Here is a 15,760-nt window from a genome sequence, read left to right as displayed (position 1 = left end):
TCAGCTCTAGGCTCTGCAGGGAGGGCCAGGTCCATGCTGGGCAAACAGCACACAGTGAAGGGTCTGTGGCCCCCTGAGGGTCAGCTCTTTGTTGAAGCTGTGCTGGTGCTGCATGCCTGAGCTGCCTCTGAACCCAGGCACTGCCATGGCAGAGTCCTCTGCTGCCCTTCTTGTGCCTACAGATCTATGGAAGCCCTAGGGAAGGTCAAGCACTGCAGGGCAGGAAGGAAGGGGGAGAGGTCCCACACCTGAGGGGGAAGGGAAAGCTGCTGAGAGTCTCTAGTCTGTGGCTGCTGCCTCTGAGCCAAAGTCTCTTCGTGGGCCTGTCTGCCCCTCTGCCCAGTCCACAGATGCCCCCAGGGTGTTTGGGGTTCATCTAGCCCTGTGTGGCTCAAGACTGGAGGAAAGCAGCCTGGCTGTGATGGTGTCACCTGTGACACCCTGGTGCATGAGCTTTGGAAGGGACCTCACAGATCCTCCAGCTCCAACCCCTGCCATAGGCAGGGACACCTCCACCAGCTCAGGGTGCCTAAGGCCTCATCCAGCCTGGCCTTGACCACCTCCAGGGGGAGGGAGCATCCTGGGATGGGTTGGATTAGTAGGGATGTTGAAGATCATCTGTTTCCAAGGCCCTTGCCATGGACTGTGCCATGGGCTTGGAACTAGATGATCTTCAGCCTTCCATTAGCCCAAGTTGCTCAAGGCCTGGCTGCAGTCTGGGGTGTTTGGGGTTGGGATTATGGGATGGCTTGGTCTGGCCATGAGCACCTCCAGGGAGAGGGCATCCGCAGCCTCCCTGGGCAACCTGTGCCAGTGTCTTCCTCACCTTCACTGCCAAGAATTTCTTCCTCATGTCCAGTCTCAGTCTGCCCTCCTCAAGCTTCAACCCATACATTCTGAAGGACATGGAAGGGTCCTGGATGAGCTTGTTGGGTTCCATGAGCTGATGGCCGGGCAGCCTCCAAGCTGGCATAGCCTGGCTGGCCTTGCAGGCTGGGTGCTGTGGAGCTGCTGTCTGGGGGAGCTGGGGGCCCTCTCCTGCAGCTGGAACAGGCAAACCATCCAACTCCAACAAACCCAACAAACAAGAGGAGGGCAAACCCAACCTCTGCCCTCCCCTTGATCTCTCCTCTGGCAGGGGGCAGAAAGGAAGATCCGGGACGAGGAGCGGAAGCAGAGCAAGAGAAAAGGGAAATGCAGTGACCCCAACTCCCAGCTGAATGCCTGTGAGTAGAAATGGTGCCCTCTGTGCTGCCAGGGTTGCACCTCCTTCTGCTCACCCTGCCCTGTGCACTCCATCTCCACCCCTCATGGCACAGCTGCAAGGGCGACGGAGGCTCCGTGTGCCACTTGGGAATGAGGAGGGCAGTGGGTGCCAAGTGGGTACCAGGTTACTCCTGGGGAGATTCCAGCTAGGCACAAGAGAACTTGGCACAAAGACAACGAACCACTGGGGTCAGCTTAGGGGAGTGGTGGAGCCCCCAGCATGGGCCACTTTGGAGGTCCAACCTTGCACTGGACCAGGTTGCTCCAGGCCTTGGCTGAAGGCTGTGAAGGCCTCAGCCCTGCTGATAGAGGCTGTGCAGCTTGCTCTGCCCTCGCAGAGCTGCAGAGGACTTGGATGGGACCTCCCCAGCAGAGCTGCTCCAGGGAAAGCCCTCACCCTGCAGCCCTGCCCTCCTGGCACTGCTCCCTGTGCCAGCAGCAGCCCAACTGGTTCAACCAGCACGCAGCTCCCAGGGCTTGCTGGGCAGGATTTTCCTGACACTGCAGGTCCAGGCTGTGGAGCAGCTTCAGAAGAGTCATCTGCTCCTAGGGCAGCTGCAGACAGGGCTGGGCTGATGTGGTTGCAGAGAAACAGCTTCAGCAGCCTGCTGGCACCACGCGGGGAGCAGCCCCAGCAGCTTCCTGCAGCCCTCTGCCAGGGCTGGGGAGTGCAGGCAGCTGCAGTGCAGCTTTCCAGCTGCTTTCCAGGCTGCACTCCCTAGGCCTGGATGTCTGGATGAGGCTTCCTTAGCCTGCCATGGGCTTGGTTTTCCTGGAAAGTCTATGCCAGTGCTGTCCAGGACTGCTGTGAGAAGTATGGGATTTGCTCTAAGCCATAGCTGCTGGACCCAGTCCAGGGTCACCAATGGCTTGTGTGCAGCAGGGACTCAGCTGCAGCAGTAGAGGAGGTTTGCAGCAGGGACTCAGCAGCAGCAGCAGAGGAGGTTTGCAGCAGGGACTCAGCAGCAGCAGCAGAGGAGGTTTGCAGCAGGGACACAGAAGCAGCAGCAGAGGAGGTCTGCAGCAGGGACTCAGCAGCAGCAGCAGCAGAGGAGGTTTGCAGGAGGGACTCAGCTGCAGCAGCAGAGGAAGTTTGCAGCAGGGACTCAGCAGCAGCAGTAGAGGAGGTTTGCAGCAGGGACTCAGCAGCAGCAGCAGAGGAGGTTTGCAGGAGGGACTCAGCTGCAGCAGCAGAGGAGGTTTGCAGCAGGGACTCAGCAGCAGCAGCAGAGGAGGTTTGCAGCAGGGACTCAGCAGCAGCAGCAGAGGAGGTTTGCAGCAGGGACTCAGCAGCAGCAGCAGAGGAGGTTTGCAGCAGGGACTCAGCAGCAGCAGAGGAGGTTTGCAGCAGGGACTCAGCAGCAGTAGAGGAGGTTTGCAGGAGGGACTCAGCAGCAGCAGCAGAGGAGGTTTGCAGCAGGGACTCAGCAGCAGCAGCAGCAGCAGAGGAGGTTTGCAGCAGGGACTCAGCAGCAGCAGCAGAGGAGGTTTGCAGCAGGGACTCAGCAGCAGCAGCAGAGGAGGTTTGCAGCAGGGACTCAGCAGCAGCAGAGGAGGTTTGCAGCAGGGACTCAGCAGCAGCAGCAGAGGAGGTTTGCAGCAGCAGAGGAGGTCTGCAGCTTCTCACACTGGTTTTGTGCAGAGGCTGAGCATTCTTAGAGCACAATCAGTTAGCAAGAGCAAAAGCCGAGCCCAGAGGTGTCGCCTCTGGGGGCCATGAGGAGCTAAGTGTTTCACTGCAGCTTGTGTGACCCAAACCCAAAAGCTTCTCACTTGGTAGTGGAACAGTTGGATGGAGCCTTGAGCAGCCTGGGCTGGTGGTGCCCATGGCAGCAGGGTGGACCTGAATGCTCTCTAAGGTCCTTTCCAGCCCACACTGGGGTCAGTTTGACACCAACATGCCTGAAGTGCAGTTTAAGGCATCTCCTGCCTCCCTCTGTCCCAGACAGGTCTTTGTGGGTGACTTCTGCCCTCCTGGGGCCTCTTGTCTGCTGTGTTGAGAGCCAAAGTGCTCCATGGGAGACAGTGCAGGTCCTGCCGGGGGCCAGCAGCTTGGGCTGGGCAGGACAAAGAATGTGGAACCAAACCTGTAACCCTCAGTGGGGCACCCTGCATGCCATAGCCTCGGTGGCACCTCTGCAGCCTGCTGCTGCTGTGCTGCTGCCTCTGGGAGGCTCCCAGCTGCAGCCATCCGGGCTTTAGGTTGTCTTCTCTGTTTCCCATGCCCCCTCCTGGGAAGCCCAGGGACCTTCTGAGGGAGCAGAGAGGGAGAAGGGTGCCCCCAGGCTGCCTCTGCCCTCTTTGGGGTGCTCTGGTGCACACCTGTGTCGCTCTGCTGCCTGGCTGGGCAGGCCATTTTCCAGCCCAGTTCAAGGAGAGATGGAGCAACCCCTGGTGCAGGCCCTCAGCTGAGGTGGGCAGCTCAGTGCCAGCCTCCTCTGTAGCAGCAGCAGCTCCTCCCTTTGCTGCTCGGCAGTGGCTGTGCTGCTGCAGCGGCACAGGGCAGGCAGAGCCCCACGGGTGCCCTGAGCCTGTGCCCCCCTGGGTGTCCCTGCAGTTTCTGATGTGAAGGTGCCACTGCTGCCCTCCCACAAGCGCACAGACATCACCATCTTCAAGCCCTTCATGGACCTGGACACCCAGCCAGTGCTCTTCATCCCTGACGTGCACTTTGCCAACCTGCAGCGCGGTGCCCACGTGAGTCGAGCTGCTGGCCCTGGGGTGGGGAGGGCTGGGGGCTGTTGGCAGAAGCCAAGGGTGCTGTCTGCAGGCAGGCAGTGCCAGCCTGGCTGCACTCCTGCTGTGGCCTGCTGTCTTGCAGGCAGGAGACCTTGCTGCCAGCTGCACTGGCTGCAGCCCACGATGGGTACCTGGGGCACAAACTCGCCTGTGGGCTCCCGGCTCCTGTAGTGCCCTTTGCACAGCAGCTGCTGCCTGCTCTTCTGTCTGTGCCAGGGCTCCTGCTGTGCTGCTGCAGACCTTGGGCTCCTCCAGCCTGCAGGGTGAAAGGCTGCTCTGTGGAACTGGCAGCTGTGCCAGCTCTGATCTGGGGGCTGGACTTGATGATCTCCTTGGGTCCCTTCCAACCCCTAATATCCTGTGATCCTGCGAGGTTATCTGCTGCCAGTGCCCAGCCTCAGCCTTCCCGGGAAGTCCCAGCTGGGAGGAGGCTGGCAGGGGTGAAAATGAGAGTGCAGCCAAGGTGGGAAGTGTTGAGCCCTGTGCTGGGAGCCTGCTGTGCTCTAGCAGAACTCGGCCTTGATTCTGAGGGTGCTGCCCAAACTCCCAAGGGGAGGGGGCATCACCCTGTGCCCCGAGAGCTGGCTTGGGTGTTCCTCTGAAGGCTCCATGACAGCCCAGGCCAAGGTGGGCAGCTCTTGTGTGCCACTCTCTGACTTGAGCCCCTCTGGTTTCTGTAGGAAGAGGTAAAGTTGGAAGTTGATTGACCTTAGGCTGATAAGCTCCAACCTTCTCCCCAGCACCTCCAGCACCACCAGACCCTGTCCCACAGTGTCACATCTGCTTGTTTCTTGAAGACTTGCAGGAATGGTGCCCCCACCACCTCCCTGGGCAGCCTGTGCCAAGGCCTGAGACCCCTTGCTGGGAAGAGCTTCTCCCTGTCAGACCAGCCCCCCAGAGCTGTTGGGGTTGGAAGAGACCTGTGAGGTCAGCCAGTCCAGCCACCAGCTACCAGCCTGCTCCTGCCCTGGCACAGCTCACTGGTGCTGGGGAGCTGGAGCTGAGGTCTGGTCTGATGCAGGGATTTGAGCTCTGGGGGACGCTCTGCCAGTCCTAGGGGCAGAGGTAGGTTGTGGAGGCCAGTGCCTGCTGCTCACACCAAGCACCTTGCTCCTGGGGCTGCGGCTGGCTCCTGCCTTGGCAGCCTTGCTTGCTGTGCCCTGCTGGCTGGGGCAGCTTCTCCCTGGCCCCTGCAGCTCCTGCCACGGGCTCAGGGCTTCCCTCTCCAGCTTGCTGCTGCTGGGCCTCTGCTCATGCAGGATGCAGCAGGGCTGTTGCTGCATGCCAGGCACTCCTTGGGGCAAGGCCTTTGCTGAGTGGCTGTTCGCAGGTGGCACTTAAGAGGGACAGGGACAGCATTGCTGAGGAGACCTTGGTACAGCAGCCTTGGCCCCTGTCCCCCTGTAGCCTTGGCCTGCAGCCTTGAGGAGGCTCTGTGGTGCTCTCTGAGGCCCAGGTACCATCAGGTCCTTGCCAGCTTTGTGGAGTAGGCTGCCCAGAGAGGCTGTGGATTCTCCTCTGGAGACTTCCCAGCCCCATCTGGATGTGTTCCTGTGTGCCCTTGGACTGGGTGCTCTCCAGAGGTCCCTGCCACCCCCTACCACTCTGTGGTTCTGTGGACTGGCCTCAGGCTAGGCATAGAATGTTGGAGTTGGTGCTTTATGAAGGCTCCTTCCCAACCAAAGCCATTCCATGGCTGCAGTTCGGTGGGTAAGAAAATCTCCCTTTGTTTTGAAAGGTCCTTCCTGTGGCTTCAGAAGAGCTGGAGGGTGAAAGGTAGGAGCTGCACCACTTCACTCTGCTCAGTTGTGCCCTCAGACAGAGGCTGAGACCCTGCCCCTGTACCACTGCTAACACTTTGCCTCTCCACGACAGCTCCAGCTTGAAGAGAGGAGCCTACATGGGTGAAGAGGACTTCATTGCTGCTCCAAACAAGCTGGCCAGGGTAGAAGAACCAAAGAGAGGTTTGGATTCTCTTTCAGACTGAATTCCTTCAGGCTTTGCCCACCAGGAGAGAGCTGCAGCTAGGCTCAGGGAGCTGCTGCTGTGCTTTTGGAGCCTGTTTTTCTGCCTCTCAGCACGGAGGTGCACACCAGACTGTGGCTCAGCCTCACAAAGCCTTCTCAGTGGCAGAGTTTTGGGGGTTTTCTGCCAGCTCAAACACTTGAGTGGCTCTGAACCTGTAAGCATAGAGCTCCAGAAGGAGGTGAGCAGCCTGACAGGTTCCTTGGTGGGTTAGGGGAGAGAATTCTTCACACAAGCCACAAAATAACTTCTGGAAGGCTTCTCCAGAACTCGAGGCAGTGAAAGGCAGGAGCTAGGTCTGGGCATAGAGCTGCTGCCTCTCTCCTGGTGCTGCTCAGAGAAAGGTCTGTTGGTTTTTAACCCCTTGCCACCTCCTGCAGCTGGATGTTGCCGTGGTGGTGTGGGAGGAGATGAGAGGTCCCTTTGGAGGTGGCCTGGTGACAGTTGTGTGGTGTGGAAGGGCCTGGGACAAAGCTTAAAGGATTAAAAAGGGAGGGAGGGTTGGACCTCATGGTGCAGCCAAGGTTAAGCTTAGCAAGTGTGAGCTTAGTGGAGGGCACCCACTAGTGGATGTGAGCTTAGTGGATGGGCAGTGGGGAGGGATGGATGCCATCAACAGGAGTTGGAGGTCTTGGGGGTCCTCTTTGCTGTGGGCCATGAAGTGAGATCCATGGAGAGGTTTGGCTTGGAAGGGACCTTGAAGATCACCTAGTGCCAAGCTCACAGCAGAGAGAGCCTGGGACCAGATGATCTTCATCCTTCCACTAGCCCAAGTTGCTCAAGGTCTCCTCCAGCATGGCCTTGAAAGCCCTGCAGGGAGGTGCTGCAGGGTCCCCCTGTGCTCCCTGGGCTCCAGCAGCCTGAGCTCCTCTGCTTCCTGAAGCCTGTGGCCTGCTGGTGGCAATCTGCCTCTAGCAGAGGGATTCCATCGAGGTTCTGCCCTGTCCTGAGCTCCCCTTGCACAATTAGCTGTGCCACTAATTGGTGCACGCTGCAGGTGTGGCAGGGTGAGGCTGCTGAGCCCTTGTTTACAGGGCAGGCTGCAGTACCTGCTGGGTAGGGCAGCATTAAAGGAGCCAAACTGTCGCAGTCTGAGCTCCCTCCCTCCCATGCCTCATTCCTCTGCCCTGCTGCAGCTGTTCCACGAGGCTGCTCTTCCCCACAGTGGCTCCCCAGAGGAGGCATGGGGCTGCTCAGCTCTTTGTCTTTCTCCTTCTGTCTCCCTCCTAGCAGCAGCCCAGAGCTGTGTGGTGTCAGCTGGGGTGAATCATGGAATCAGTCAGGGTTGGAAGGGACCACAAGGATCAGCCAGTTCCAACCCCCCTGCCATGCCCAGGGACACCCTACCCTAGAGCAGGCTGCCCACAGCCTCAGCCAGCCTGGCCTTAAACACCTCCAGCCATGGGGACTCAACCACCTCCCTGGGCAACCCATTCCAGCCTCTCACCACTCTCATGCTCAACAACTTCCTCCTCACCTCCACTCTCAATCTCCCCACCTCCAGCTTTGCTCCATTCCCCCCAGTCTTGTCACTACCTGACAGCCTCAAAAGTCCCTCCCCAGATTTTTCATAGCCCCCTTCAGATCCTGGAAGGCCACAAGAAGGTCACCTGGGAGCCTCCTCTTCTGCAGACTGCACAGCCCCAACTCTTTCAGTCTGTGCTCACAGCAGAGCTGCTGCAGCCCTCTGAGCATCCTCGTGGCCCTTCTCTGGACACACTCCAGCATCTCCACATCCCTCTTGTAATGGGGGCTCCAGAACTGGATGCAGTACTCCAGGTGGGGTCTCAGCAGAGCAGAGTAGAGGAGGAGAATCACCTCCCTGGCCCTGCTGGCCACACTTCTCCTGCTGCAGCCCAGGCTCTCACTGGCTTTCTGGGCTGCAAGTGCACACTGCTGGCTCCTGTTGAGCTTCTCATCCAGCAGCACTCCCAAGTCCCTCTCCTCAGGGCTGCTCTCCAGCCACTCACTGCCCAGCCTGGATTTGTGCTTGGCGTTGCCCTGACCCAGATGCAGGACCCTGCACTTGATGTGAGTGTGGCTGGTGCCTGGCAAGGGCTGGGAGATGAGGTGCAGGGAGGACTGCACAGGTTCACAGAATCACAGAATGAAGCAGGTTGGAAAAGACCTCTAGGATCATTGAGTCCAACCTATCACCTAACTCTCCTAATCAACTAAACCATGGCACTAAGGTTGTGTGAGAGTGAGGAGGAGGCTGGGAGGGCTTCATCTGCTTCTCAACACAGCCTTCTGGCTCTGGAGCTCTCCTCACCCTCCTCTCAGCAGCCACTTCCCTGTTTCCATGCCTGGGGATGAGCCTGGGCTCAAGGAGCTGTGTGTCTGTGTGCCCCCGCGTCTGGGCAGGTGGTGTCATTGTGCAGAGCCCCGCAGCAGGTGCCCTGTGGGCACCCCAGGGTCTCGGAGCTGTGTGGTTTGTGCTCCACCTTGCTGCATTTCAGCCAGAACTGACCCTTTTGGGGTGGGTAACAGAGCAAAGCTGGAGAGGTTTGCCAGGAGAGATGCTGCAGGCCTGGGGCTAAGGCAGCCTGGCATGCTCCCAGGGCAGGGCTCAGTGTCCACTGTGCCTCCTCAGGAGCCCTTCAGTGTCTGCTGCCCTGACCTGCCCCAGCTGTGCTTCCCCAGGAGCACAGCTGGGCACTGGAATGCCCTGCCAGAGGCAGCAGTGGAGTCCCCTACGTGGGACAGCTTCCAGACAGCCTGCAGGCTACTGGCCCAGCACCCTTCAGCTCCACCTAGGGGGTGGGGGGTGGATCAAATGGTTCTGGGGGCCCTGTCTAGCTGGCATGCTGGGGTCCTGTGGCCATACAGCTGTCTCTGAGGAGCAGGTCCCCAGCAGAGCCCTCTCTGCTCTGCTTGCAGTGCTGCTTTACGTCCGGAAGGAGTCGGAGGAGGTTTTTGATGCGCTGATGCTGAAGACTCCCTCTCTGAAGGGTCTGATGGAAGCAGTAAGTACCCAGGCTCTTCTCTGAGCCTCCCCTCCAGCTTGAGCAGGAGCAGCTCAGCCCACGGAGCTGTGCCCTGTCACAGCCTGGCTGAGGAGCTGGAGGCTGCTTCCCCTCAGTACCATGGAAAGCAAGGCAGGGGCTGCATTAGTTCAGCATTAGGGCTTGCAAGGAGCTTCACTGCTGCCTCTGTGCCCCACACCAGGCTGTAAGAGAAGCTCAGGCATGGTGCCCGGGGTCCTGAGAGCCCCAAAGGGCCAGGCACAGCCCCGAGGCTCCCCTCTGCTGCAGGCTCTGCTCTGGCCCAATTGCAACAGCAGCTCTGCAGAGATTCCTGCCTCTGCCAGAGCAGCCCCCAGCCTCCTGCTGCACCAGGAGTGACTTCCACCTGGATGGAGCTGCTTTCAGCTTCCACAGCCTCCTCTGGGGCTCCTTTCCCTGCTGCTAGCCTGCTTCTGGAGAGCTGCAGGCAGGCTGTGGTGTGCTGGGCAGTCCTGTGCCTGTGCACACGTGCGTGAAATGGCTCCAGCAGCCTGCCCTGCCCTGCTGCTGCGCAGCTCAGCTTGGCACCAGCTCACAGCTCAGGCCCTGCCTGCCTCCTCCTTGCTGCTCAGAAGCTTTGCCTTAACCTCAGCTGGCACCATGGAGTGGCTGCCTGGCTCTTGCCCCTGCTGTCTGGTGGGCAGGGAAAAAAAGAGGAGCTTAGGAGGGTGAGACAACAGCAGTTCAATAATGAGAATATTGTGCTGAAGAGGAAGATGGAGACAGAGAAATAGACCTGAGGGCAGACAAGGGATGCTCACCCACTACCTGCCCAGCATGGCAGAGCAAACCAGGCTGGAGTCACTGCCTTCAGGCCTCTGGAGGCTCTGCAAGGAAGTGTCTTCCTGCTGAGGTCACCCTGATGGCCAAGGGGGACAGCTCCTGTGCCCTTAGCAGCAGAGCTCTCTGCTCTGCTGCTGCTTTCTTCTTGCCCCAGCCCCTTTGGCCTCTGGTTTTCAGCTGAGCCTTTCCACAGTGGGTTTAAAACTGGGGTCTGATGTGCTAAGAGAGCCAAAGGGGGTGGGGGCAGGGGGCTGCTGGCTGAGGGTCATTACCCAAGACCTGGCAAGGGCAGAGGAGAGTTTCCCACCTGCAGGGCTGTGCTGCAGCTCAGTGCTGGCTGCTGAGGCAGAGCAGCAGTGCTCCTCTGCAGTGCTGCCTTAGCTGCTGCAGGACAGTGAGCAAGGAGACCCCCAGCAGCCCCCCCAGTGAGCAGGAGACCCCCAGCAGCCCCCTGCCTCAGCACTACTGCTGCCTTCTGTTGCAGATCTCAGACAAGTATGAAGTGCCCCTGGACAAGATAGGCAAGATCTTCAAGAAGTGCAAAAAAGGGTGAGTGTGGCCCAGGGAGGCCTCCTGCCTGCATCCCTGCCCCTCCTCAGCCTCTGCTGGGGCCTTCTGCAGCACTGTGTGCAGGCAGCTCCTGCCCTCAGCCCCTGGGCAGCTTCTCCTGCCTCCCCCCACCCCAGCTCTGCCCTGGTGGGACCACACCTGGAGAATTGTGGCTCCCCAGTTCAAAAGGGACTGGGATATACTGGAGAGAGTCCAGGAGGGACTGTGAGGATGCTGAAGGACCTGGAACCATCTGTGTGAGGAGAACAGGCTGAGAGCCCTGGCGCTGGTTAGCCTGGAGAGAAGAAGGCTGAGGGGGGATTTGATGGGTGCCAAGAGAGGCTGTGGAGTCTCCTCCTCTGGAGAGATTCCAGCCCCTCCAGGACGTGTTCCTGTGTGGTCCTGCCAGGGCAGGGGCTTGGACTGGATGATCTCCAGAGGTCCCTTCCACACCCTCCATTCCCTGATTCCATAGGAACCTCCAGCCTGACTTCTGGCTGAAGCCAGGTCCTGAGGGCTGGGCTGCTGGCACCAGGGCTGGTGCTGCCAGGGCAGAGCAGCTGGGCTTGTTAAGGACTGCTGGTGGCACAGAGCCTGCTTTAGCTCCCCTTCACCTGTCTGGGGCTTCTGCCCATGGCAGTGGGGTTGGAACTGGAGGATCTTCAGCCTCCCCCTAGCCCAGGCTGCTCAAGGCCCCATCCAGCCTGGCCCTGAACACCTCTAGGGAGGGAGCATCCTAGGATGGGTTGGGCTAGAAGGGATGTTGAAGATCATCTAGTGCCATGTCCTCTGCTATGGGCTGTGCCATGGGCTTGGAACTAGAGGCCTCCTTCAGCCTGGCCTTGAGCACCTCCAAGGAAGGGGCATCCATGGCCTCCCTGGGCAGCCTGCTGCAGTGTCTCAGCAGTCTGAGGTCTGAGAGCTTCCCCTTTGCAGTCTCTGACTGTTTTTCTCCTCCCAGGATCCTGGTGAACATGGATGATAACATTGTGAAGCACTACTCCAATGAAGACACCTTCCAGCTGCAGATTGAGGAGGCTGCAGGATCTTACAAGCTGACTCTGACTGAGATCTAAGCTCAGGCAGCCTCTGGGGGTCTCAGGCCAAGGTCTCCAGTGAACCTTTTCCCACGACTTAGGAGGCTGGGCAGAACTCTGAGCACCTTCTTCAGAGGAGAGCCAGGGGCCGCCTCGTTCTGAGGAGCAGAGCAGTGGCCCTGCCTCATCCCTTTGCCTTTCTGTTCTTCCCAAAGGACATCCCAGTGCTCAGAGCCTTATTTGCACTTGGACTGAGCGAGCACAGACCAGCAGTGTGTAAAACAGCAGTAAACACAGGAGGGGACAGCTCCTGGAGGTGGCCTTGTAGGGTGGTGATCTCTTATTTAAACCTCTTCAGTACCCACGAGCCCGGCCCCAGCTGACAGCCTTCCACTGGACTGGTTTCTGCTGGGATTGCTGCAGAGCTGCTGCTGGATCCTGGCAGGAGCTGAGTGCAGCTTGGAGAGGAGCCTGTGCCGTGTTCACTCGTGGACAGGGCAGGTGGTTGGAGTCCTTTTGCGGCGGCGTGGGGGTGCGGAGCTGCCTTGCTTGTGAAGAAGTGTCCCCGGGAAGGGTGTGAAGCTCTCCTGTGTGTAAGTGCAATATGCCTGTCCAGGTCTGTAAATGTGTACATAGCACTGAGAGCTCTAATATATACAGACATGGGGCCACCTCCTCACTATACAGGGCCCTGGAGCCCACCTCCTCACTATACAGAGCCCTGGAGCCCACCCCCTTACTATATAGAGCTGTGGGCCCACCCCCTTACTGTACAGAGCCCTGGAGCCCACCTCCTCACTATATAGAGCTCTGGAGCCCACCTCCTTACTATATAGAGCTGTGGGCCCACCCCCTTACTGTACAGAGCCCTGGAGCCCACCCCCTTACTATACAGGGCCCTGGAGCCCACCTCCTCACTATACAGGGCCCTGGAGCCCACCTCCTCACTATACAGGGCCCTGGAGCCCACCTCCTCACTATACAGAGCCCTGGAGCCCACCCTCTTACTATATAGAGCTGTGGGCCCACTCCCTTACTGTACAGAGCCCTGGAGCCCACCTCCTTACTATACAGGGCCCTGGAGCCCACCTCCTTACTATGCAGGGCCCTGGAGCCCATTCCCTTACTGTACAGAGCCCTGGAGCCCACCTTCTCACTATATAGAGCTGTGGCCCACCTCCTCACTATACAGAGCCCTGGAGCCCCCCTGTTCCATGGGTGCAGCCCTGGAGCCCCCCTCTTTACACAGCCATGGGGCCACCTCTTTGATGTGCAGAGCCCAGGACCCTACCTCTGCAGTAAATGGAGCCATGGGTCCCCCTGTCGCTGTTCCCTGCTCATCTCCAAGCAGCCCCTCCGCCCTGGGTGTGCCCCTCGGTGGCCAGCCTGGCTGCTGTGCCCCAGCTCTGCCAGGCACTGCTGCCCAGGCAGCTGGTGGCCAGCCTGGCTGCTCTGCCCCAGCTCTGCCAGGTGCTGCTGCCCGGGCAGCTGGTGGCCAGCCTGGCTGCTGTGCCCCAGCTCTGCCCCAGCTCTGCCAGGCACTGCTGCCCAGGCAGCTGGTGGCCAGCCTGGCTGCTGTGCCCCAGCTCTGCCAGGCGCTGCTGCCCAGGCAGCTGGTGGCCAGCCTGGCTGCTCTGCCCCAGCTCTGCCAGGCGCTGCTGCCCGGGCAGCTGGTGGCCAGCCTGGCTGCTGTGCCCCAGCTCTGCCCCAGCTCTGCCAGGCACTGCCGCCTAGGCAGCTGGTGGCCAGCCTGGCTGCTGTGCCCCAGCAGGAGGCTTGGGCCATGGCTGCAGCTGATGCCCAGAAGAGCCAAGCAGAAGTGGTTTCCTGGGCTGCTCCTCGCTGCTGCAGAGCAGGAAGGAGGCTCTGCAGGCTGGGTCTTATTACTGATGTTTGGGGTGGCAGTGCTTAGGGCTCAGCCCAGATGAGCCTAAGGGCTGGAGCCAGCTTGTGAGGTGCTAGGGTGCTGCCAAGGGGAAGTGCACAGACAAGGCTTTGGGAGAGGAAAGTGATATCCTGGCAGAGCAGCAGTGGGCACCAGGGCCTGGGAGCAGGAGCAGTGCTCCTGGTGTGTGCAGGCTGCCAGGCTCGGAGGGGCTGCTGGACAGGCCAGGGCAGCAGTAGGAGGTGTCCTGGGCCTGGCCTCAGCTGGCAGTGCTCAGCAGCTCCAGAGGAGCAGAAGCTGGTGCTGTGGTGGCTCCTCTCCTGCCCATGCTCCTCTGGCCAGCCGCAGGTGGCTCTTGGCCAGCAGCTCTAGGGCACCAACCTGCACCACAGGGCAAGCAGAGGAGCCTTGAGTCAGTTCCTGGGTCACTTGGTGCTGTCAGTGGAGAGCTGGGCAAGGAAAGAGGTTGTGGCAGGCAGCACAAAGCTGGGCAGAGCTGCAGCTCGCTCACCTAGGACATGAGGGTCAGTCTGGGTGGGCTGGAGGAGCAGAAGGTGACTCAATGCCAATGAGGGTGCCCTGGTGACCACATGCCCAGCCGTGCCCTGCTGCAGCTGCTGGAAGAGGGAGGCAAGTGGCAGCTGCAGGTGACAAGCAGGTGTGGTCCACAAAACCTACCTGTCCTGCCCCTTGCTGCACTTGGCATCGCCAAGGCCTCCCCTGTGCCCTGCCAGCAGAGCCTGCCTTAGCAGGTGTCCCCAGGAGTCCAGAGCTGGTGGCTCCTGAGAGAAGGGCTGGGGCAGCTGGGGGCACCTTCAGCAGGGAGGGCTGAGAGCAGCCTCCCAGAAGGAGGAGGAGCAGCAGTGGTGGGCACAGCTGCAGAGGCTCAGGCTGGGTGCTGGGGCGGTTTTCTCCGGAGCAGGTGCCCAGGTTGCTGGTGGAGTTTGGCATCTCCAGAGCCAGGCTAGGCAAAGGCATCTGTGAGCTGCCACCGGCAGAGCCGATTCTGCCCTGGTGCTCAAGGTCTCGGGGAGCAGCTGAGCTCCCTGCCCGCCATACTGCTGCCATGATCGGAAGGAAGAGCGCTGGGGCTGCGGCTGGCACACTCCTGAGCTGCCTTCCTTCTGTGCCGCCAGCCCCGCGGGGCTCACCCGTGCCCTGGGCACCGCGGCCGGGGCTCACCCGGCGCCCGCTGGCTGCTGGCACCACCGCGGGGCGCGGATGCAGCCCCCGGGCTGGAAGGCGGAGAGGAGCCCCAGGCAGGGCAGGGAGGGCTCGGGCAGCTGCGGGGCACCAGGGCAGCCCGGCCGGGGCGAGGAGCCCTGCGTGCGGCTGAGTTCCGTCGCTGACCACAGAGCGGGGCTGGGGTGCCCTGGGGGCTCTTGGCTTTGTCCGCGTACCGGGGGCCGGGAGCTGCCCGAGGCTGGGTGCGCCCCTGCTGGGGGTTGCTGTTTTGTACCTGCAAAGTGTCTGACACCAGCATTAAATTTTGTATGGTCGTTTCTAACGGGAGGCTCTTCTCTGCGCCGGGCAGTGCCCCCACCCTGCCGCTGGCCCCTCCACGACACCCCAGGGGTGCGCCTCCAGCTTCTCCTGGCACAGCCCTGGTTGCAGGCTGGAGCGGGGCTGAGACCTGCTGCTGCCAAGCCCCAACTCGGGGTGGGGGTGAGGCAAAAGGAGACAGCTACAAAATGAATGGGGGCCCCCAAAACTCACCCCTCAGCAGGCTGTGGGAGCTGGCACCTCCTGGCACTGCTGGCTGGAGTTCCACATGTGATCAGCCCCCAGACCAGCCTGGGCAGGGCCTGACCTGTGCCCGCAGGGATGCCCCACAGCATAGAATGGATTCATGGACCGGGTTGGGTTGGGAGGGCAGGGGCAGGAGTCACCAGGGGTGAGGAGAGGAAAAGTGCAGCTGAGGCAGGAATGAAATGGACACCTCAGTGAGGTCTGCTTGGAGAGTGACCCAGAGGCAGCCAGGCCCAGGGTGGCACAGCCCTTCCCAGGCATGTAAGAAAGGCCCACACCCAGACAAGGGTGCACCATTGCTGATCCAGGCCGGGATGCTGGTGCCTTCCTGGACACACCCTGGCTCATCTTTGGCTGCTGCCCACCAGTACCCCTAGGCCTCTCTCTGCTGGGCAGTTCCCAGCCCCCTCTGCCCAGTGGCTCTCAGGATGCACCTTCCCAGTGCCTGTGTGGGAGCTGTGGCAGATGTGGCTCTGGTGATCTGGCTCGGTGGTGGATGGGGCGGAGCAGGGTTCGTGGTTGGGATCGATGCTCTTGCAGGACTTCTCCAGCCCAGGTGCCTCTGCCGCTGGCCCCTGCGCTGGGCTAGCTGTGGCCGTGGTGGCTGTGCTCAGCAGCAGCTGCCCGGCTGGGAGCTGCCTGGCTTGGGCTATTTTTAGCTGTTGGGAAGCTGCCTGGGGCCGAGCGCTGCTGCTCCAAGCTGGGCTGGATTGTTTCTGCCA

The 15,760-nt window shown here is 60.6% G+C and overlaps 1 protein-coding gene across 1 annotated transcript in view; it reads left to right on the top strand.

Moving 5' to 3' along the window:
• Window positions 1-12,088, top strand: part of GRHL1 (grainyhead like transcription factor 1) — a 38,410-nt gene extending 26,322 nt beyond the window's left edge. The window contains exons 10-16 of the mRNA XM_064146329.1: window positions 1,139-1,226; window positions 3,824-3,963; window positions 5,744-5,781; window positions 5,881-5,969; window positions 8,911-8,996; window positions 10,303-10,367; window positions 11,329-12,088. Of these exons, the coding sequence (XP_064002399.1) occupies window positions 1,139-1,226; window positions 3,824-3,963; window positions 5,744-5,781; window positions 5,881-5,969; window positions 8,911-8,996; window positions 10,303-10,367; window positions 11,329-11,443 (621 nt within the window). The 3' untranslated portion in view covers window positions 11,444-12,088. The remainder of the gene's footprint in view (window positions 1-1,138; window positions 1,227-3,823; window positions 3,964-5,743; window positions 5,782-5,880; window positions 5,970-8,910; window positions 8,997-10,302; window positions 10,368-11,328) is intronic.
• Window positions 12,089-15,760: the final 3,672 nt, after the last annotated feature.

The sequence above is a fragment of the Pogoniulus pusillus genome, chromosome 7 (assembly GCF_015220805.1).
Source record: "Pogoniulus pusillus isolate bPogPus1 chromosome 7, bPogPus1.pri, whole genome shotgun sequence".
Classification (NCBI taxonomy): domain Eukaryota; kingdom Metazoa; phylum Chordata; class Aves; order Piciformes; family Lybiidae; genus Pogoniulus; species Pogoniulus pusillus.
This window is presented reverse-complemented; position numbering and strand designations above follow the sequence as displayed.